At 38.9% G+C, this 24732-nt stretch overlaps 1 protein-coding gene across 2 annotated transcripts in view; it reads left to right on the forward strand.

Annotated features, from left to right (window-relative positions):
- Window positions 1-3528: 3528 nt before the first annotated feature.
- The window catches only part of LOC121167438 (NADPH oxidase 4), a 136182-nt gene continuing 114978 nt past the window's right edge, over window positions 3529-24732 (forward strand). For both annotated transcript variants that reach the window (XM_040996831.1, XM_040996833.1), the window contains exons 1-2: window positions 3529-3585; window positions 4235-4330. In XM_040996831.1, coding sequence (XP_040852765.1) covers window positions 3529-3585; window positions 4235-4330 — 153 coding nt within the window. The remainder of the gene's footprint in view (window positions 3586-4234; window positions 4331-24732) is intronic.

Below are 24732 nucleotides of genomic sequence, written 5' to 3' on the forward strand. Positions count from 1 at the left end.
GCTCAAAGTTTGTGAACATTGCTTTATCATGAAAAGGGGACTCAGCAGATGTAATTTCATTAAGAATCTTGGCCTAAAGAGACTGTTTGGATTACCCTGGTGATGCCTAACTCCAAGCACATGTGTCTTTAGAAGGAAGTAAATCAGCAGACGGAAGATCTTCCTCGCTGTCTCTCCTCTCTGACTTTCCAATAAAAATAAAATAAATCTTAAAAAAAAAAATAGAAGAGAGGCAAGGGTGAGTTTACTCCCATTCAGGCAGCAGAGAAGGCATTGTGAACCAGGAGACAGATTGGAATCACATACTCAAAGTCATCAGTGTCCATAATTACCAGAATCTGAAAGCGGCAGAAACCCTGCTCTTCTCAATACTTTTATTTTGACTGACGGAAACTGATGCTGGACCGTTAAGACTGCGGGGCAATAAAACTCTTGCTTTCTACCACAAAGTCTATAGGAATGTGCTTTGTAGCCTCAGGATATCAGTAACAAGTGAACGCTTATTTCAAATGCATGAAGTATGACCTGCCTGATAGGTCACACCTAGAGCAAGGTTTTTTCGAGGCCCAATGAATCCTTTTCTGGAACTTGACTATCAAGCTGGGTAGAAACTCTTTTTACATTTTGGGCAAGTTACAAGGAAGAAACTGGAGTTTGAGAACAGCACAGGAAGAAGGATGATGTACTTAACCATGATTTATTCATTCAATAAACATTGTGTAAATTCCTTCTTTGTGTCACACTTTGTGCCACTTTTAGGAATAAAAACTGAATAAGAAGTTTTGTTTACTGGGAGAATTAGACACATCGTTTACAACAACTAAGCATGTGTAAGAAGTGGAAATGATCACATGAACAAATGATGACGAACGTGCTGAAGAGGGCACGTTTCCAGGATGAGGTTGTCTAGGTATGGCAGGGACGTGGACTAGGAAATGTTTCACAAGCTAGGCCTCTGAGCCGAGTGCAGTAATAATCCAGGCCGAAGGGGCAGGATTCTATTAGTCTTTCGCACAGGCGTTTCATCTTTGAGGGACATTAACTGCAAAAATAGCGTTTCTATGTTAAGTAATAAATGATAGGTCAAGGACATCTTTCTTTAACTGCCAGAGTTTACAGCTAGCTCAGGATGATTCAGGTGTTATGCCACACATTTAAAAAACACAAAATTTCCATTATTTTAACCAAGAACAACAAAAATAAATCATTTGAGTTTCTCTTATAAAGTCTTTTCCTAGCAATGGTAAGATTTTCATTATGTACATGGAATACTGAGATAGCTACAGAATTCTCTGCTCATACATTGAACAGAAAACTTAGCTGGGGGAAACCAATTAATACTTGCATGAAACAATCTGGTTTAGAGAAAATTATATTGCAAAGAACCTTATTAATGAAAATTATTCACAACTGACAATAATTCTGTCCTTTGAGGATGGCTTCAGTATTGTTTTAAGTCAACAGAAACAGACGTGGGCTACTTTTACAGAAGTATAAAAAATAATGATTAATAATTAACACTTGCTTGTATCATGTCATTTTATGTGAGGCTTTCACCAAAGTAATGGGATGCCTTTGCCACCTCAGGCAAGTTTCTTCATAAGAATGTCAGTGTCCTCATTTTCAAATTGGGGTGCTACTCCCATCCACATTGGCAGCTGCTTCTAGAATTTAGTGAAACTATACTAATACCACAGACACTGATACTTAGTAGTATATACTTCAGAGCCGTATTCATCATGTAACCATTCTTAAATTTATGTTCATCAAAAAGGAAGAGAGAGAGAGAGAGAATTTCTTTCATCCATCTGATTGTTCACTTTTCAAATGTTGGCAATAGGTAAGCCTGGGTCAGATGGGTGCCATGATCCTGCAGTTTAGTGCAGGGTGGCAGGCATGCAAGCACCTGCAGCATCCAAACCAGTGAGTTAAACTTCACCCTTGGCCCCCAACCCCATTTTTTTTTTTTTGCCTCTAATTTTGTTTCTGCATTGTAGCAGCTGGGCTTTGAAAAATTGTCTTTTTGTTCCACTATTCTTCACTTGCTTTGCTGTTCTCAACTTCTGGGGGTGATTTATTTTGCCAGCCAAAGTTTCCTGCCCCATGTGTAGAACTCAAAGTCCTAGGAGCACTGCGATATTCTAGAATTTTACCTCACCAAATATTTATACTACCTGGAAACTCCATGCATTGTTTCTCTACTCATTTAGTTATTGCACGGACAATACATGTATGGTATCATTTATCAATAATATACTCTCTTGTTTCAGAAAGAGATGAGGCAGTTTCCAGGATTTGGTCACAAAACAGGAAGATCATATATTTAAAGAAAGAAATGATGGGCCATAGGAAATTGTGTGAACTCTAACTGGAATTTGACATGGATTCACTGCAGTTTCAAACTGGAATTTTTTATTATTAGTCATTTTATTAAATTGTTTGGGATACATTGCATATGGAAGGGCAATATGATTTCAGAAAATTTTAGATTCAATTACATGCTAGGACCAGTGTTGAAAAATTCATTAAAAGTTGAAAAAAAAAAATACCAGCTTGAAAGGCATGAGAACTTTTCCATCACCTGTTAGCTATTAAATTTGAGAAAGTTTTTGGCTTTACTGAACAAACCTTTTTTTCATCATTCATCTGTGTGGCTAAATTATTTTGGTCCTCTTCACTTTTTCGTGTGCGTGGTGAGCCGGTTCAATCCCCCATTTCTCAGCCTTCACTGGGCCTCCGATTCAAGTGTGAGAGGAATTCTCTAACTCTAAAACTCTGAAACTAGGTAGTAAAAGCAATTTCTAACTAGAGTGAATCTGGGATTCCCTAAAGACGCTGAGAATTACCTCAACTTTAACCGTTAACTCGCTGGACTTTGTCAAGCAACCCCTGAGAAGCTTTACCTCAGTACCTGACGGGGTGGGGCTGGGGGAGGACTGGGGGCGGGGGACCTACGCTCGGGGGTGGGGTCAACCACTGAGTGGGCGTCGGAATGGGGCCACCGGTACACAAAAGGCTATTTCCGGCTCAGATTTCTTTAAAAAGGCTCTTTGGAACTTTCTTTGGGGTTGGCGGTGGGGTGGGGGGGGGAGAAACAGACCGGTCCCAAAGAACTAGTTGGGTGTGCGTGTGTGTGACTGAGATGCAGTAGCTGTGCGTGTCACTCTCCGCATCTCTGAGGGTGCTGGGCAGGCCCGGCTGAGAGACTGCGGGGGACGCCTCCAGCTTCCCTCCCGGGACATCCTGAGCGGCTGCAGCCACAACAACAGGCTCGCCCCCAGACAAAGGGCCGACTCGGCGGCGCGCTCCGCCTGCTCTGCCTGCTCCGCCGCGGTGCTCCGGCTCGCCGACCCCGCGCACGCCCCGCGCACGCCCCCCGGGTCCTGCAGCCCGCCCGGGTGGCCCGGCGCCGCGCCTCGGGACTTCCACCTCAGCCTCTGACCCTCGGTGCCCGCCGCCGCACGTCCCCGCCTCCTGCCCGCACCGCCGCGCGCGCCTCGCGGGCCGCCCGGCGTGGAGCGCGGCGCCATGGCTGTGTCCTGGAGGAGCTGGCTGGCCAACGAAGGGGTTAAGCACCTCTGTCTGGTAGGAAGGCGCGCGGGGCGGCCCTGGCGGGCGTTTCGTCTGTCTCTCCAAGCGGAGGCTTTAATTCATTCTCTGAGAGTGCGCGGGCGGGACGTTGGAAGGGGGAGCTTGGTCTGCCGTTCGAATGGTTTCAACTAATAAAACTTGACGCTGATAAAATCTGGAAATAATAACGATTTTTTTCCCCTTCCTCCAAGTGCATGGGAATTTCCCTTCACAGGGATGGTTGAGCGGATTAGAGGAAGAAGAGGTCACTCTAAGTGAACACAGCTTTTTTTTGTGTGTTTGTTTTCAACCCTTTAAACACTCGTGCCCCCTTCGCCGCTGTCCCAGGCTGCTGGAACAGGATGGCTTCTCTCATTTCTTAAGTCTCCTTTTGTTCTGCAAGGAGTGAGGGTAGGGCTTTGGGGAGTGTCTGTAGATCACTTAATGGGCTTAACTGCAACCCAAACACTTCATCTCAGGTGCAGGGGAACAGTAAGGTTAGAGTGCATTTCGTCTTGCTAGTTTGTTGCAGACGCTTTCTGTAGTTACCAGTTGGGATCCCGTTGAAAGCCCTCTATCCAGGGGATGCACGTGTGGTCTCCGTTCATCAGGTGACACATACTTTCATATTTTTAATTGTTTTCTCTCTGCCTTGTTGATTTAGCTCACCTGGCTCTCCCTGAATGGCCTGCTTTTCTGGAAAACCTTCCTGCTGTATAACCAAGGGCCTGAGTACCATTACCTACACCAGATGTTAGGCGTAAGTAAAAGTTGGGTGACCTAGTGGGTTGGGGTGCACGCTGCAAACTTAGGCTTTAGGCTTGGTCAGCTCTTCCAATCATTCAAGGCGGTTTTATTGTACTCTTTCAGAGCATCTGTTGGCCTCTTTAGCGGTCAAGCTTTCATGACTTATCTTTTGCTCTTGTGCAAACTAGAAAGACTGATTCTTTTAAGAACCAAACTCTATGAAAGTGAAAAGAATGGGTCTGCAGGACGAGGGCATTAGTGGCCCAGCCAAGTTGGTGCATTCTGCCAGCCGCCTAAGTGCTCTGAGGATTGCTTCGCGGAGGATGGCCAGGACAGGCTGTCAGCTCTCACCGAGCCAGGCTCTCAGCCTGCCCCTGCGCTCTCCAGAGCACTTCTGCACTGTTTGCTTTCACTGACAGTTCCCGCAGACTCTGTGTCCACGGGTTATTCCTTTCTGGACATTTTTCAGACACTTGTCTGTGGCAGTGTTTTGTACTAATATTAGAATGAAGTGGCGCAAAAACATTTTGTTTGACATTGGCTTTTTCTCTTTTTATCTATTGTCTGATCTTTCAAATCTTATTTGACGCCTTATCAAAAACAGCATTATCAAGGACATCTTATTTTGTTTAAGGAGATTGTGCTTTTTAAGGAAGAAGCAAAAATGTCGAAAGCATCTCAAAAATGGTATTATACCTGCCAAAGCGGAATTTTGTTATTGGTGTGCTTCTCATGGTTTGATGATTATTTAAGCTTAGCTCAGATGTATTCAGTGCAACCATTTCTCTCTCTTGTGTTTAGCTATACTGACTTACCTTTTAAACCTTAGAACTACATTATTAACTGGTACATCTAAAGGCTGCAATAAGTTGTTGCTGAATTAATTGAAACATTTTTTTGTTTTGCACTGCAAAGTGCTATTTCTCATGATCTGCTTGTCACATAATTTATATGATTTTGAAGTTTAATATTTGTGGATTTAACTAATACATTGAGAGATATCTTAAAGACAAACTCAATTGGTTGATATATATATTTTTAAATTATTTGAAAGAGTCTTGGAGAAAGGATGAGAGAGGGTAAAAGAGAGATTCTGTCCAGTGGTTCACTCAATAAATGACCTCAACTGATAGGTCTAAACTAAGCAAGACCAGAAGCCTGGAACCCAATCTGGGTCTCTCATGTGAGTGCAGGAACTCATGTACTGGAACCAACTTGTGCTGTCGTGGCATGTCAGCGTGGACCAGGGTGAGGAGAGGAGCCAGGAGTGTAACCAGCACTCCAGTGTGGGATTTGTATGTCCCAGCTGAGAACTTGACAGTGTCACAATGCCTGACCTTTATTGGTAACTCTCCTTTCCCACTTCCTCATCCTTTCCGCATCCGTTTTTTCCTTCCTTCCAACCTTTCACCAACAATTCAGAAACTTATGAAAGCTGTGCTATTCAAATAGGTGCATAGAGTATAACATCTCCCTCCCTCCCTCAGATTGCTTACAGTCTAATCGAAAAATCAACAAATAATTAGAATTTGATTTAAAAAAACACAAGTTTTATTTTTTTCTCTAGTAGCCACTAGATCTATTGGTCTGTAATTTTATTTGTTACTGGAAATTCTTTAAATCTGAGTTAATGAACAGGAAGCTTTCCAGTGGGAGCTTGATCTGACCTATTATATAACTTGAACTTGGAAAAACCTCTTGAAAGTTAAGATGGCAAAATTTTCTCTGGATTAAGTGGTATTTGTGTTAATATAATATCTTAATACTGGAAACATTGCAATAACTTGGAAAGCAGTGTCTGAACTTTGGATTTTTAACTCTGTGACATAGAATAAGTTAAAATAACTTCTTTTAAAAAATAATTATGTTTGAATCCAGCAATTTGGATGCTATATATATGAATTTCAGATGATAGGTAAAATGTGATTAAGATTACACACTGCTCTTCAGGCACCACTTGTTGCTGTCCCGCAGCGATGGACTTGGTGCACGAAGCCGATAATAACACGCGTGGACCCTGACTGATGGTCAAAGCCGAAGTTTATTAGGGGCATCAGACTTTATACACTGAGAGTCCATACTGTTTCCTTCTCTTGATTGGAATTCCTTTTGTTTTGTATATTACACCAGGTGTTCTCATTTACATGCTGTTTATACAAAGGTAGCCATTTGGTTGTTCTCATGCAAATACTGTCCAATGAACTGCAATCCTGTGCTCCCTGACCTTCCAGGGTCACAATGTCCTCCTACAACACACGCAATGAAACTTCAGCAAGTTCTTGGAAATGGGATGTAAGGCTCATTTTATTTATTTTTATTTATTTATGTTGAAAAGGTAGATTTACAGAGAGAAGGAGAGACAGAGAGAAATATCTTCTATCTACTGGTTCACTCCCCAAATGGTCACAGTGGCTGGAAGGCTGGAACTAAACCAATCTAAAGCCAGGATCCAGGAGCTTCCTCTGGGTCTCCCACTCAAGTGTAATGGCCAAACCCTTTGGGTTGCCTTCCTCCACTTTCCCAGGCCACAAACAGAGCTGGATGGGAAGTGAAAACTCACGGGAATATGTTCCACGTGTCTATTTTCATTCTACTTAAGTGCTTCCTTTAAGGGAGGGTGACAGTGTGGAGCTAGGAAGTTAGTCCCTGGTGGAGAAGATGCTCACTTCCCACACTGGAAGAGTGCTGGGATTGGATTCTTGGCTCTGGCTCCTGACTGAAGCTTTCTGCCACTGTAGACAGTGGGAGACAGTGGTGATGACTCTAGCAAGGGAGTTGTCACGTGTCACACAGGACACTTGGGCTGAGTTTCTGCTGTCCAACTTTGGCTCTGACCCAACCAGCCCTGGCCATTTTGAGCATTTGGGGAGAGAAATAGCAGAGGAGTGTCCTCCTTCTTCCCCTTCTCCTTTCTGCCCTCCTAATCAAACAAATATCTTTAAAAAATGACAAGTTTATGAGGTTCAAGGTCTACGGCACATAGTATAGACTTGATAAATATTGTGCAAAGGGGAGTGAAGAAACATTTTAAAGATGGAAGAAATAGAAGACTAGGAACAAAAAGGACAGAAAGTAGATTGAAGCAGTCAGATGATTATAAATTAATTTTCATCAAAACCCAATGACTATAATATGTTGATCTTTAAGCTTCTGAGTCAGGATGGAACAATTATCAAGACTTGCTATGGAAAGCAGTAGTCTTCTCATCTTTTCAACATCACGCTGAAAGATGAAATGTGCCTTCTAAAATAGTCACTTTGCAGTAATTACTGCTTATGAATTTTTTCCTCCAAAGGTTTATTTCTCTGAAATCTGGAGTTATAGAGACAGGTGATGAGAGGCAAAAAGGAGAGAAAGTGGGAGAAATAGATACTTTGCATCTCTTGGTTCACTCCCCAAATGCTTGCAGTGGCCAGTGCTGGACCAGGCCAAAGGTAAGAGCTAGGGCTCCAAGCACTTGAGCCATCCCCTGCTGCTTTTAGTGGCAGTTAGCAGGGAGCTGGACCAGAAGTAGAGCAGCTGAGGTTCGAATGGGTGCTGACATTGGGTGTGTTGTAGGTGGTGGCTTCACCCGCTGCGCTCAAATACTAACCTCCTGAATTTTCTAAACCATTTTGGATTCTGTAATTTTTTTTTAGTATAAAAACAGCTACAGTTCTATTGATTACTTAATGAATGAACATTTGATGTTATTTGTATTAAGACTTTTCTAATTCTGCTATTTTGGTTTTGTATCATAGAATAAATTTGGCTACATTTTTCCTATTGCAAAGAAATACAGCAATGAGAGAATTAACAGCAAAATGATAGTGCTGACTTCCATATCTTTAATAATTATTAATTATATGGCTTAGACAAGTGCATCCACAAATACTTAGCTCCACCATGGTACACATTTAGAAGTCCTGAAGAGAACAGAACAGTTCTCCTGTAGGCTAATTTCAGGTTTGTAGAAATCATTATGCATTTCTGAAAATTAATTTGCTTATATTACTTTAAAACACAAATAGAAACTGTTCCCATTTGCTGAACATTTAACATAGAATTGAATACAAAGGTTGTTTTCATTCATCTGTAAAATGTAAAGTGTTAACAAAATTGGACTACTGTTATGGGCAGGAAGGGGCCACAAAATCTATCCCATTTGTAAAAGACAAAGACTTTGAGAAACAGTCGATTCTTGGTAATTTTCTGAAATATTTATTTTCTATTATAAAATAATTACTTATTCAACTATTTATACTTTTGATATGCCTGGTATGTTACATACATTTGTTTAAGCTGGGGAAATATTCTCACTTCCAATTTTCTTTGTTTTATTTGAAAGGCAGGGGAAGAGAACTAGATTGGTCAATCGTTGATTCACTGATTTACTCCTCAAATGCTGTAGGAGGATTGGTTTCAGAGCTAGGATTTGAGTTCAGTTTTTTTTTTTTTAAGATTTATTTATTTATTGGAAAGTCAGATATACAGAGAGGAGGAGAGACAGAAAGGAAGATCTTCCGTCCGATGATTCACTCCCCAAGTGATCACAATGACAGGTGCAGCACCGATCCAGAAGCCAGGAGCCAGGGACTTCTTCCGGGTATCTCACACAGGTGCAGGGTCCCAAAGCTTTGGGCTGTCCTCAACTGCTTTCCTGAGCCACAAGCAGGGAGCTGGATGGGAAGTGGAGCTGCTGGGATTAGAACCGGCGCCCATATGGGATCCCAGGCGCGTTCAAGGTGAGGACTTTAGCCGCTAGGCCATGCCGCCGGGCCCTTGTGTTCAGTTTTATGGACTCCGTTTTCTCCTTATTTTATAATGCTCCACTGGCCAATTTCAAGTACTAATACCACGGATTAATGTTACTATTTGTCAATATTTCTGTATTTAAATAGAATACAAATCACATGTATAATACAGAATTTCGATGAAGCAATTAACTATGCAAAAAGAAATCCATGGTATTTTTGAATATATAATTTAACCAAGTGAGATCAAAGTGTTACCAGCAAAGCTAAGTGGGTTCTTTCCTCACCTTAATGTTGAAATAAAGTGTTAGGAGGGCCCGGCACAGTGGCCTAGCAGCTTAAGTCCTCGCCTTGAACAATCCCGGATCCCATTTGGGTGCCGGTTCTGGTCCTTGCGGCCCTGCTTTCCATCCAGCTCCCTGCTTTTGGCCTGGGAAAGCTGTTGAGGATGGCCCAAAGCCTTGGGACTCTGCACCTGCATGGGAGACCCGGAGGAGGCTCCGGACTCTTGGCTTCTGATTGGCTTGGCTCTGGCCATTGATGCCGCTTGGGGAGTGAATCAGCAGACAGAGGATCTTCCTCTCTGTATCTCCTTTTCTCTGTATATCTGCCTTTCCAATAAAAATAAATAAACCTTTAAAAAAAAAAAAGAAGTAAAATGATAGGAAGTAAGTGTAGATATAATGGAATCTTTCTTTAAAGCAAAGTGATAGGATAGCACTGACCACAAAGATGTACAGAAATGGAGTGTCAAATGGCCACTGGCTTTAGGGAAATGGCTTGGGTTCTTAACTTTGTTTTTTTTTCCTTACAGTCATGAACCTAGGTAGAGTCATGGGAGGATCCGGGTATCTTGGCTGATGACGGGTGTCTTGAGTGACAGTGTGAAGTAACTAATTCTCTTCTGGGAGCATGGGCACAGCCTCCACTTCCCTAGGTCTTGACAGAAAAAGCAGAAGAGAAACACTCTCCACTGTGGTTTTCTCGGCTATTCCAAGGTCTTGCTTTGCACAGCCAACACATCTAGTATGTGCAGACAGTAAATGGTGACCCTGGCCTCACAAAGCATCATTATTTTGACACAGTCAACACTTAGCAATTGCTGAGATAGTTATTTATTCATTTATTGTTTTCCATTATACAGTTTTGTACGTACAGGGATTCCTCTCTTCCTTTTCCTTCCCTTTCTGTTCCTTCCTCCTCCTTTTCCCCTCCCCAGTATCTCCTATATTTTACAATAATATAGTCTTTCTGCTACAGTCACAAATCCAGCATTCTGCTCTTTAGGTATGTTATGACATTGTAGGTGTAGACAATGTTAGAGAATCTAGGATCTTGTTGTCAAAGTATAGTTAACAGTTTTATTGCAGGTCTTCTTTTTGTTGTCCAGTGTTCTAGTCTCCATTAGACTGTTTGTTAATGAGAATATATGTGTGGACTCCTTAATATCTTGTTCTGTATTTTGTGTAAAAGATGTTTTATGTCAGAGAGAACATAAGTGTTTTGGGATTGACTTATTTCATTGAGCACAACGGTCTCAAGCTGAGACCACCACACATGAGAAAACAACCTGAATCCCAATATTTACAGAAGCATAATCCACAATAATAGAAACAACCTGGGTTGTTAAAGAAACTAAGGCACATTGCTCTATGGGATACTACTCAGCCATTAAAAAGAATGAAATCCTGCCATTTGCAACAACGTGGTCCAAACTGGCAATATTTATTTCTAGAATATGTGTTACAGAGCAAGAAAAGTGGAAAGACAGAGCTCCCATCAGCTGATTCCTTCCCCAGGTGCTTGCAGTGATAGTGGTACGGGGCGAGCATTGGAAGCTGGAAACAATCCAAATTTTCCAAGTGAGTGTCAGGCACTCTGTTGCTTGAGCCATCCTCACGGAGTGCCAGGCTATACATTAGCAGGAAGCTGGAGTCCGGAACTAGAGCAGGTGCTGAACTCAAACACAGGCACTCTAATGTGGGAGATGGGTATACTAGCACAAGGCTAAATTTTTCTGTTAGTGAAATATTTCCTTTCTGATTATCTGGAATATGGCAGATATTCAATACTTCAAACATGCCGTAATTTAACCTTTTTATTTTTATCAGAAGTACCTGAACTTGTTTAGATTTGGTAAATTTACAAGTGTAAAAGTATGGTTACATACTAAAGTTGTTCCAAACATGCTTAAACATTTCTCCAGAACAAATGATAGCTAGTTTTAAAATCGAGATTTAAAATAATATGATTAGAAAGCCTGGTTCATTGGTGATTGAAGACAGATTTCACATACACAGTTGCTACCTATGACTGAGAGCTTCCATTTTGGGAAATACAAGTAGAAATATTGGGAGACCCATTCTGCTTTCCTGACCATAGGCATTCATCATTTTGCTTTAAACATCCAAGCAGTCAACACACCAACTGCTCCAGGACAAATACATCAGAACAGATAGTAATCTTTGTCCTCCTCCACAAAACAGGGTTGCTATTGAATAATAAGTTGAGGCTATAGTTGTTCATGTCAAACTATAAAAATCTCTAATTTATGCCTAATCTTTGGGTGTTCTGAAAGGGGAGCCTTTGAGAATGAAGGAAAAAGACACACTTATCTGGAGTGTCCATTTTTTAGTTTTTGGTTCTGAGTAGAAAATTAAGGAGTAAAAGAGTCACATAAGAATTGGCAAGGATGGGCGCGGTGGCATGGCCTAACGGCTAAAGCCCTCGTCTTGAATGCACCGGGATCCCATATGGGCGCCAGTTCTAATCCCAGCAGATCCACTTCCCATCCAGCTCCCTGCTTGTGGCCTGGGAAAGTAGTTGAGGATGGCCCAAAGCTTTGGGACCCTGCACCCGTGTGGGAGACCCGGAGGAGGTTCCTGGTTCCCGGCTTAGGATCGGCTCAGCTCCAGCTGTTGCACTCGCTTGGGGAGTGAATCATCGGACGGAAGATCTTCCTCTCTGTCTCTCCTCCTCTCTGTATATCTGACTTTGTAATAAAAATAGATAATTGTTAAAAAAAAATAACTGGCAAGGAAAATAAGATTTGAAGTGTTGGAAAATAAAATAATTTTGGGGTTACTATGTTTCAGTAGGAGTTTTCATCAATATTATTGCTTCTCAGATTGGAGTGACCGACACTGGGAAGCCATATGCTCACGGTTGGTGAGCGTCTGAGTTAATTTGTGCAGCCCAAACGAAACCACAAAAACAAAAAACAAAGCAAAAAAACACAAACTTGGAACTCCTATATCGGCCCTAACAACCGTTTAATATAGGACTTCATTGATTGCTTAAGATGACATATTTATGTAACTTCAAGGAATAGAAGATATAGTTAATGTATACTTTAGTATAAAAGGATAGCTGTGAGCAACCCTGAGAAATTGTTTACTATTTTTTGAAATGCTGTGATAATTTACAAAGCAGTTCCGTTGAAGCCCTTGTATTCACATGCACCTATTTTTGATATTTTAATTGATAAAATTGAGGAAAATGCATTTTATGATACCAGATTCAGTGTTTCTTAATTTTATATCTTGTTTCTTCCCAAATTAGCATAGAGATATAGAGTACAGTTTTCAAGTTAATTATTCTTTTGGTGCTATGATGAGATTTGATTTTCCAGCTTTTTCTTACAAGTACTCTTTTTATGCCAGTGATCATATGCAATTGTAAGTTCTTACTGAGATACTTCAGTTATTTGGAAGACTGGCAGCATTCAGATTCTTTCTAACTTCCTAGTGAAATCACAGTGATGATCTTGATTCGGTCAGTCATCGCCCTCGCAGAGCCCTAATCAGTTATAGCATGCCATTCTGCAGAGACAAAAATCTCAAGTGCAGTGAATTGTTTTTGAAGGTTGGCAGAGTCTGGACAAATGGACCTAAGATTTAGTCAGTGCTGGTTTCATAGCAGGGTAAGCAGCTTGGATTCTGCTGAGAAAGGATACATGCTTTCGGTGGCCGTTTAAAGAAGTTTGATCATTGACTGTTGCATTGCTTAGATTATAAAATCACTACCTGGAACAGCCCAGGCGTGTGATGTGCCTTCTCTAGGCAGGGCGTTTTCTTAGCCATGTGTTACTGTTAGTCCTTACTCTTAACAGAAAGCTATTTGAAAAACATTTGCTATAATGAAATATAATGAATATAATAAAATGTTAGCATATGTTATAATGAAAACATATTTGCTTCCTCTTAGGTGAAATGAGTTATATTAAAGTCACGTTACATTCTTTGTCTAGTTACAATAGATAGCAATTCATGGAAGTTTGGAAATGGAAGGGGACTTTGAGATCTTTACATGGATTTTTTTCTAATTTCTTAAACAGAACGATGAGACTACATTCTTCATTTATTTATAATAGTGATGTCAAGCGTTTTATATTTTTTAAGGAAACTTGATACTTTTACTTTGATTTCTTTCTTGCTTTCCAAAATAGAAAAATGAAGCTGATATTATTCACTCACTATCATCCAGTGAATTAATGGCTTGCCACTATTTGGTCTTTTGATCCTCTGAATTTGATACTAGATTGCTGTAATGAACAGCTGTGTGTACATGTAGATGGACATGTTAATCCTTAAACTAATCAGACCACTGACGTTTCATTTTTAGTAGAGTGGTTTCAGCATTTTTAGCAGTTTAGGAAGTAAAGGACAGTTATTGATTTTTTTCTTCAGATAGAATATACTGCAGTATTGTGGTTGTTTGCACTTGTCTCAGAAATTTGTTAAGGGATTAGAAGACTTTTATTTTAAATTATTTCTCTTTTCTTTTTTTTTTTTTAAGATTTATTATTATTACAAAGTCAGAACACAGAGAGAAGGAGAGACAGAGAGGAAGATCCTCCATCTGATTATTCACTCCCCAATTGAGCTGTAAACGCCATTGCTGTGCTGATCTGGAGCCGGGAACCAGGAACCAGGAACCTCTTCTAGGTCTCCCACACGGGTGCATGGTCCCAAGGCTTTGAGCCGTCCTCAACTGCTATCCCAGGCCACAAGCAGGGAGCTGGATGGGAAGTGGAGCTGCTGGGATTAGAACTGGCGCCCATATGGGATCCTGGTGCATTCAAGACGAGGACTTTAGCCGCTAGGCCATGCCACCGGGCCCCTCTCTTTTCCTACTATCAGAATTCTGGAGCTCAATTCCTAGAGCACAGATGTCTTTATTGTAATTGGCTATAAAATTATCTTGTTAATGGCATTCAAAACAACACAGAATTTAAGTAAGGACGACTCAGAGATTTTCAGATCTGAGTAATAATTTTGTTAGTGTAGCAGGTTAAAATTGGTGAGAACTGCCCGTGTTCTTGACTTCAAGTGCTATATACTCTGCTGTATTATGTGAACATGTTTTTTTCAAACCATTGGGGTAAAAAGATTAGGACATCTTTGCGGCATTCTATTATGATATTGTTGTAGGTTTTATAATAACATCTCCAACAGTCTTGGAAAATACCATTATCTGTTTCGACCAGTAAGAAATGAAATTTTTGACATTCTATATCTGTTTTTGTATGTGAGAGTTGTGAGCAGATTATTTTATTGTTTCATCTATCATGTGGGAGAAATATTTTTATTTAATTATTTATTTTGTAGCTGAGAAATTGTAAATGTTCTTTAACTTACTAGTGAGTAACAGAGGTAGGGTTAATATCTGATGTCTCTGGTGCAGAACATGTATTCTTTTTTTTTTTTAATAAATATTATGTGTGTATATACGTTTATCATGTACAACACGCTGTTTTGAAATATGTATGTGTTGTGGAATGTCTAAATTGAGGTAATTTATACATGCATGATCTTGTATGCTAGTATTTTCTGATAAGAATACCTAAAATTTACTATCAGGAATTTTCAACAAAGCAATATATTGCTATTAGTTCTAGTTCTTAACTCCTTCATCCCCAGTTCTGGATACCTACTGTTCTAGTTTGTTAGATTCTAACTGTAAGTTAGATTATGTGACATTTATCTCTGTGTGGCTTATTTCACTGAACATGATGTTCTCCAGGTTTGCCTGTGCAATTGCCAAGGTCAGGGTTGCCTTATTTTTGTTCAAGGCCAAATAGTATTCCATTGTGCATGTATACCACGTTTTGCCATCCACTCATCTCTTGGCAGACATTTTGTTTGAGTCATTGCATTTTTTTATGCTTCCATGCAATATTGATATTAGATTGAACCATAATAATTTGCCGTTTTGGTCGGCCCAAACCAGTGAAATGTTAAGTCATGGGTATTTACTATGGGTATTGGATCAGACACAGCTCTTGGATTGTTTATAATCTCATATGATCTTATATTTAATTAAATCCTTCCAACAACTTTGGGAGACAAGAATGATCACTTTTTATAGAATTGAGAAACTGAGTCGTTAGATAACTTTTCCCAGTTTGAGCCCACTTCTGCCTGACATTGAAAAACCATGCTTGAAACTCTTTTGTGATTTTCTGAGGCAGAAAGTGTCAGAACCTGAAATTTTTCACTCTTATCTAAGGTCCTTATCCTACCAGAATAGCTGTCAGTAAGATGTTGTGTGTATGTCCATCCTGTTGTGTGCTTTTGTATCTGTTAACAAGTGCTTGATCTAAGGTAAACGTGAGAATATGGTAGAGGGATTATTTTTCAAGATGAGACCGATTTAGATTGTCTTATTTCAACTGTTACTTATTGTATTAACTTGCCAATGTGGCTTGCAATAAAAGAGAAAATTGTTTCCTCAGCAGTTCTTGAGGCTAGAAATCCAACGTCAAGGTTTTGGGAGAGTTCATTTCTTCACAGGCATTTCTCTTGTGATGTAGATGGCTGTCTTTTCCCACTGTATTTACATGATCTTCTGTGTCTGTGTGTATTCTCATGAATCTCTTCCTGTTCCAAGGACATCAGTCATATTGGAATTGGGTCCAATCCAAAGACTTTCTTTTTCTTTGAAGACAATCTCCATTTATAGTCATGTTTTCATGCACTCCATGTAAAAACTTCAACATACCAATTTGAAATGGGAGGAATTCAACCTGTAATGCATATCAACTTTTTTCCATAGTCCTTTGAAAATGAAATCTGGGTTTTAAAGAATTAGTCTGATTTTCATGTAGTTCCATCCTCCGCATGCTAGAAGCCCAGTTGAACACCAGCACTCCAGAATGGCATTGTGTATGAGTCCTTCCTAGGCCCATTTACAAAGGTGTTGTGATGTTCCTGATAAGTTGTTTTTAGAACTTGAGTCCTAGCCCCACCCTACATTGTTTTGAACATTGCTCATACACAGTGCTTTAGTCCTTCCATGATCTCAGAGAAGAAAATTAAAAAAAAATTAGCACCCCAGAGGGAGGAGTATCAGTATTTCATTGTAATTATTTAGATCTTGTCATAATGAGTATTACTTCATGGAACTCACTGCCAGAGGAAGAACACAGTGAATTTTGAGGAGTTATTTTACCTTGGACAGTGCTGAAGCCAGTAATAGTAGTCTCAGTATTAGTTATCTTATGTGTTTTCCCTTGGGGAGCATTCAGCCTGGAAGGAGAAGAACCTATAGCAACCGTGGAATGCCATAGCAACCTTCAGGATTGTTCTAGTTGACTTATCTCATTTGATTGACAAACTAGTGTAGTAAAATATCTTCTTTAGGGACTGAGTGTGAATTCAATGTGAATAGTAAGACTTGTAACTCTTGTTTATTGTTCCTTTATGTCCATGATGCTAAGCATTGCCTTTATCACAAAAATTCATTTTCAGATTGACTAGATAATTCTCAAGAGACGAGCAGATCACAAATTATTATTCAAAAGCTCCTGTGCTTTGGAGCTATAGGAATATGAATCTGAATTAAAGCTTAAGTATTTCTTTTTCTTTATGACTTTGGCAAATTACTGCTCTAAATTAGGGAAATCTAAGCAGGAGGGCTTAAACCTTACTGTCAGCTTGTGAGGATTATATGAGAAAACAAAATATTTAGCATTTCATACATGTGTACTCAGCAAATATTAATTACTAGTATAAATAGATATATAGTGGTTTTGGTATTAATTCTGAATAGTACTAAATAGTAATTTTATAAAATATTTGTGTCTTCAAGTATGAACATTAAAAGTAATTTAGAGACATAAAAATGCTAGGAATTTGTAGTGCTTAGAGCAGATGGCATCTAGGTCAGGGAGATTCAACCTTTGTTTTGGTATTACAATGCTCACTGGAGTGCCTAATGCCCACATATGTGGTGAGGAGGTTGTATGTTTGCTGGTTCAGTGGAACATTACAGTTTCGGTCCTTTAGTTGAATTCTGGCTGCTTCCCTCATCTTTCTTGATGAAAGAAGGCCATGTGATGCTACTTGTCATTGGCACAATTTTTTTTTTTCTAATCAACTTGGCTTTAATTACTTGGTGGAATTTCAGTTAGAAGTAGAACTCATTTAATTAAAAAAAAAGGCATGAATTGATATTTTTGTTGATTTTCACTCAGCATTGTAATTTTCAACAGGCAAACAAAAATATTACCTAAGTTGTGAGATTGTTGTGAATCTTAAAATAAATAATAGCAATAGCACTGATATCTTGTCATGGACCTGATATTACATTGAGCTCCTGGGAGAGCCTATTTCATTTTCCATACCACTCTCCAGGATAAATCTATTCATGAGAGGAAGGTAAAGAATGCAATTTCTAAGTAATTTTCCCATTAAGTATCTAGCATAGAGCCCCTTGCATCAGAAGGTCACTTAGACACCAGGTGTCTTCTTGCATTTCCTACCTTTTCATCCATCACAGCTTTATGCAATAATTTACTTCATTATTTTATAACCAAGAAAAATGTGCTGAAGGCACCCTGTATCCAAGTGTTATGCTGCAGTTATGACTTAGTATGTGGGAAATACTTTGAAGAACTGAGAACACCACAAATGTGAAGGATGATTGTTGTGTGTTGCTTCTTCCTGCTGTCATTCCATCTGTTTTTACTGCTCCATCCGTGGTGCCATTACTGAACTCCTCAGAGGTTACTGAGGAAAGCTTGGAGAGAGCAATGAAAGAATATGTCTTTGTGAAAAATTAGTCGGGATTCACACCTGAATATCCAATATCTACATTTATGGTGCTGGATGTACAGAAGATCTTGACATGTTTTTTTTAATAATGACATTAATGTATAAAAACAAATTACAGATATTACATTTTAGTATAATTTTGTAATGTAAGAAAACTTATATGTGTGTTGTGAAAGTGTTTTGTGGAAAATAGTTTCACTTCTGGTAATAGAATTGAAAGAAAAACTGGATAGCCTGAGGAACAGGTGAACTTTATTAGGCTCAATGTTTTTGTGTAAATGTCCAATATAGGACACCACAGAAAAATTACATTTTTCGGTTTTCTTAAATTAGAAAATTTTTAAAAATCTGTAACAAAAATCAAAACTGTCACAGTTCTAATTTAAGGAAACAAGAAATCCGTGACATACTCAGTGTGAAAAGATTTTAAGTACCTGAGGTTAAAAAAACAAAGATTAAACACAAAGGGTAAGACATACTAAAAAATGACCTATCCTGACTGCCCTTTGATTCTGTTCTTTGTGATGGGATTTTCAAATATTTATTGAAAATGGAAAATGATCTCCTATTGTAGCCGAGCAATTTAGGTTCATTGGAAGGATCTGGAATGTCTGTTTATTGAATACCTTTTTTTTTCTCCCCATGCTATACTTTGATTCTCTTTGCTAAGTTTTTTTTTTCCCCCCACATTAAGCCTTTTCTTATTGGTTTTTTTCTGTTAACATCCTACCCTAAGTAAACTCCATATTGCGTTAATTCACATGGGAACTTGGGCTTTCAAGGTAGATGAAGGGACCTGAAGGATGGGGAATTGTGGAATAGGAAAACAGGAAGTGCTGAGAATTCTAATGAGATGATGACATTGGAGTGCTTTTACATCTCATTGATTTTCCTTGGTCAAGTTATTGTTTTAAGTTCATTTTTAAAAAGTTAATGTAAAGCAAGCATGTCATGTGTCTCATAGATAAAATTCTAAGAATTTCCCTGCTTCTGTTCTCTTTCCTTTGGCATGCCTTTTTCTTTTTCTTTTTTTCCTCTTTAATGTTTGCTATAGCATGCTTTCAATTTACTTTATAATTATAAGCTTAATGTATTACCAAACATAGTATTCAACAAGTAAAAAGAAAGTTCCACAGGCCTATAGACAAGGGCTTTAAACAGTAGTCAAATAAATTACTTTGGTCCTTGAGTTTTGTTAATCCTTTTGCTTTAAAAAGTGTGAGTCCCAAACCACATTTGTATAATATGTTGAGTTCTGCAATCAAAAGGTGAGGATTATGTTTTTCTTTTTCTTTCTTCTCAAACTTCAGATTATCCAAAGGGAAAACTGAGCAATGCCATCAGTGTTCTATTCTAATGGATTACAACTTGGAAAACAATGACTCATATTACACCACAAAAATGTAGACTTTCAACATGAATTTTCCACCTCTGCTTAAGAAATGATATTTGCTGTTGGGCATTGTCTGTCTCTGTTCTATTTGTTATATCTCAGGGGATTTTTCTGTGATGGTGGGATTGACTTGGACTGTGTACCCCATCACTTAAATAATTGCTCAGCTATTTGGATATTGTACTTTTTTTTTAAAAATGAAAGCATGAATCAAGTCAAAATATTCAAATAATTATTTTGACAATTCGCATGAATCTACAAGGTTTTGTTTATTTTGGTTTGCTTGAAAAAAGGGATCTTAGACTGTTTTGTTTTAAATCTTGAGTGTGCCATGAAGAAAGAAGAAAATGCATTTTGTTTAAGTCATAGACGTTATATAAATGAAGTTTGTTAAAGTCCTCTATGGCATTTATTGAGACTTGTGTTAAAACCCAGTGTCTCCTATTACCTTTTCTTTGGTGTGAAATAACAATTAGCTAAAATTTCAAATATAGTTATACCTGTGAAAATTCTGGGGTATGGGAAGAATGATATGGTAAAAAGAACAGAGATATTGAAACAAATTCATGTGACTGGAAGTCTCATAACAGATATACCATTAGGTAATTAATTATAAAAACCTTCTGAACCTAAGTTCCCTCCATTTGAAATAGAGAATTATTTTATTAAATTGATAAAAATATTATTATTGAAAATTTAACTAAGATGATAATTAGTTTAACCTATGTTTAGCTTGAAATATTTTTAACCTAATGTCTCTCTCTCTCTTTTTTTTTTTAAGAATTATTTTTATTGGAAAGTCAGGTATACAGAGGAGGACAGACAGAGAGGAAGCGCTTCCTTCCTCTGATTCACTCCCCAAATGGCTGCAGCGGCTGGAGCTGATCCAGTCTGAAGCCAAGAACCTGGAGCTTGGAGACTTTTCTGGGTCTCCCACACAGGTGCAGGGTCCCAAGGCTTTTGGCCGTCCTTGACTGCTTTCCCAGACCACAAGCATGGAGCAGGATAGGAAGCCGGTCCTCTGGGGGTTAGAACTGGTGTCCATATGTGATCCTGGTACATTTAAAATGAGGACTTTAACCATTAGGCTATTGTACTGGGCCAACCTAATGTCTCTCTTATAGGAATTTTTTGGTGAGGGAAAGAATGGAAGGATAAATACCGTGAAGAAGAAGTAAGTAAAAGGTCCCAAAAGTGTTAATTTCCTTCTCTTTAATGACAAGTTATATTCGTATCTTTCAGGAGACATCTTTACCACTGAGAATGTTTCAAAATTGAGATCTACTTGTAAATCCTTGCTAATGGCTTAGAAATATTATCTAATTTCTTAAAAATTAAATAAGTATTTATTTGTTTTTCCCTCTTGATATAGATATGCATGGATAGGGGATTCCATCCTTTTGCTGTTCCTCTCTCATTACCACCACGACCTCCCACTTTCCACTAAGAGGAAGCTAAAGTTAGGAGTGGAAAACAACCAATGAGCTCTGATATGGTATGTGGGCGTCTACATCTATAATGCTAGATCAAATTACCATGTCCTATATGAGTTTTAATGTATGTCCTCATGGGGACTAGTATTATGGTACAGGGCCCTTGAGGCTTGTCAGGTTAGCATCTTATATCAGAGTTCTGGTTTGAGTCCCTGTGGCTATACCTCTAATCCAGTTTCCTGCCAATGCTCCTAGGAAGAGTGAAAGAGCTTCAAGTATGCGGACCCTTGCCCTACATACATGGAAATCCTAAATGGATTTCCAGGCTACCCCAGCCCTGATTATTGTGGCTATATTTTTAAAGATTTGTTTATTTTAAGTTGAAAGACAAAGAGGGAGGAGAGAAAGAGAGAGAGTTATCTCCTATCCACTGATTCACTTTGCAAATAGCTTCAATGGCTATAGCTGGGCTAGTCCAAGACTAGGTGCCTGGAGTTCTCCTTACATCTCCCCATTGCATGCACGGACCCTTAGACCTGGGAGATCTTTTTCTGCTCTCCCAGGCACATTTGCATGACTTGAGAGTGGAGCAGCTGGGAGTCAATCTGGCACCCGTATGGGATGCCAGCCCTGAAGGTAAAGACTTAACCTACTATGCCATAGTACCCACCTCCCACTGTGGCTATTTGGGGAAGTAAACCAGTGAATGGAAAATCTCTTCCTCCTCCCACCTTGTAACTCGTATCCATCCATCTGTCCTTCTATATCTAATCATCTATATCTTTGTCATTATGGATGGTCTGATTAAAATCCTAATTAGGTGAAGAGATGTTGTTACATTTATGGTTTTTTTTTTTACACTTTTTGTATACTGTGTTTTAGATGTTAATTCTTAGTAATGTTGAGAAATTTAAAATGGTTGAAGATGAAGGAAACGAAGCAAGGTTTTGGAATGATTATTTCTGGTGGAGAACTGCTAAGAGGTAACAAAATACTCTGTAACTGCCATCAGATGTGCTACAACCATGTTGTGAGCAGTGGAAGGTGCTCCCTTAGCGTTCAGATACAACCATCATATTCATCCCTGTGCATGGCTATTTCTGTAGAAGGAGGAAGGTGTAGCAATGGTAGAAAGTCGAATGATTGTTGCTCTGGAGACTGTGTTGTTGTGCCCTAGGAAGAAGCGAAGGATAAGGGATTTGCAGATCTAAACAGTAATTTAATAGGTGAATTAGTTTTACAAAAATATTTCCATTCCATCAATGCTTTTAGCCAGTGAGGTCAAATCCTTTTTAGCTTGATATGTTTTTCTTCAGAAATAGTTTGTTGAGGAAATGAAAGTAGTGCTTATTACTGGTTTGGTTCTAGGTACTAGAGAGACGTGACCTTGGTAGAACTCATAGATGTTCCTATGGTATACATTTCCTGTCTTTCTGTTTGGTGACCTGTATGCTGTACAGCATCGACCCCTGATATGCTCATGTGCAAGTTTAAATCCCATTTATGTCGATCTTGAACTTTGCTGGATAGACATGTAATCCAGAAGTGAATTTCTTCTGCCCTCTAGGGATTTAGCACAGGACAGAAAAGGTTGGCAAAACTGAGATAGAAATACCACCTTAAAATATTGTTTTCTTCTCTTTCTGTGATAGCTAAATGCTCTTTTGACTTATATTCTCAAGAAAAAACCTTATTCTTATAGAAAATGGATAAAACTTTTTTTTTTTTTTTACAAAGGTTAGACTAAAGGATAATGGCATATAACTGATAAGAAATATTTGAGTTAAATAAAAGGAAATCTGCATGTAAAGTCAGGATGGACTCTGTATTTTTGGTGGTCTGATTTAGTGTCTTGCAAAAAAAATCCCACTAGATGAATTTTAGTTTTAGAATGAATTCTGAACTCACGGCATTTTTTTGGAGATGCTGTTTGTTTGTTCAAGGGAGGTCAAATTGAGTCAGAAGTTACTTCATAGTTCAAGGTCTCCGGGGCACCATTTGGAATGAATGATAATTTATGATGGCATGAAGGGACATTCATGCGTTTTTGGTTATGTCACAAGAACACAGACTTAGTGCGTTAAGACTTCTTTTAAGGAAGTAATCATGTCAATTATCATCAACTGTTTTCTGATTGCTCATGAGATATTCTTCATTTTGATTTCTTTGTGAAAGCTTATCAAAACAAGTAATCAGTTTCTTAAATCAATTTCTGTGCAGAAATGGCATTTTAAAATTCCCTTTAAAATAGGTTTATTAATGCATTTGAAAGTTAGAATTCAAGACAGAAATTGTATACACACACACACACACAGCAACAGAAGGTGCTGTGTGTGTGTGTGTGTGTGTGTGTGTGTGTGTGTGTGAGTGTGTGTGAAAGAGAGTGCGAGCCAGAGAGAGAGAGAGCTCCACCATCCTTGATTTTACTCCCTAGATGGCCACAAAAGCCAGTGTAATGCCAGCACTGGGCCAGGCTGAAGCCAGGAGCCAGCAGCTTCATCTAGGTCTCCCAGGTAAATGCCAGGAACATAAATGCTGGGGCCATCTTCCACTGCTTTTTCCAGGCCATCAGCAGGGAGCTGGAATAGCTTTGACACTAACTGAGCTCACATGGGATGATGGTATCCTTATGTGATGGCAGGTTTACCTGATGCCATAACACCTGCCCCAATTTTTTTTTTAATTTTAAGAGTAAGCTTGTTCTTTGTTCTTATGAGATCTCCATTTTTTCTAACATCGTTTCTCTGTTATTGTGTTCAATGATACAAAAATAAGCGTTCTAATTAGGACTTTAGGTTTCACTCATAAAATAATTTTGATTTACTTCTGAAGTCACTTTTGATTGACACACAGACAATAAAGTGTACCTACAAGTGCACTGAAAATATGTGTAAACTACTTTATGAGGCTGTCTTTATGTATCTGATTCATAATTACTTTCCTTTGGTTTTCATTGGTCAGAGCTTATTTTCCATGAGTCCTTATTAGGAATAGTTTTCTTTATTAAGACCCTGTATTTTTTTTAGGTCCGCGTGGATAAGCAGTAGCTTGGGTGTTATTCCTTAGCTGTGTTACTGCTGATTAACTTTGTATGGGATAAATGGGGAGAGGGTTGTGGGAGGGGTGGGGGGAATCCCAGTGCCTATAAAACTGTATCACATAATACAATGTTAATAACAATTAAAAAAAAGTAAAAAACAAAACAAAAGAAACATATTTTTACTTTTCTGCCTTGGATAGGTCAGTTAATTTCTCAAGGCTACTATAACAAATGACTACAAACAAGGTAACTTGAAAAAAAAAAACTTTGTATGGGATAAAGTGAATAAATATGTGAACTATTATGACATAAAAAAGTAATCCATGAGAGATATGGGGGGAAAGTGCAAATAAGCAGAAGGAAACATGCACTAAATGTGTCATCACAAATGAAAAAGAGGTGTGTTTGAAGGCTTATAAGAGGGAGGGATGAAATCTGGGCCTTGGAAAGGTGTCACAGACAAAATGGCATTTTTACTCAAGGCAGCATAGAGAACTTGTCTGTTAGCTGTATGAAGTGGGAGAGGTGAAAGAGCATCACCGAAGGAATAGCAATAATTAACTCAGGAATACATCTGGAGCCACACGGAGGCAAGGACCTCATGACACCATCCACTTACCTTGTTTTCATGCTTGTAATATAAATTGGAAAAAGAAAATTTTTGTACATCCCATAAACTACAGGCTAATTATATCTGATTGATATAAAAGATTGAGCAAGTGTAGTGCATCAGACCTCCTCTAAGATAGGACATGCAATA

Source organism: Ochotona curzoniae, unplaced genomic scaffold (genome assembly GCF_017591425.1).
Source record: "Ochotona curzoniae isolate NIBS_2020 unplaced genomic scaffold, NIBS_Ocur_1.0 patch366, whole genome shotgun sequence".
Lineage (NCBI taxonomy): Eukaryota > Metazoa > Chordata > Mammalia > Lagomorpha > Ochotonidae > Ochotona > Ochotona curzoniae.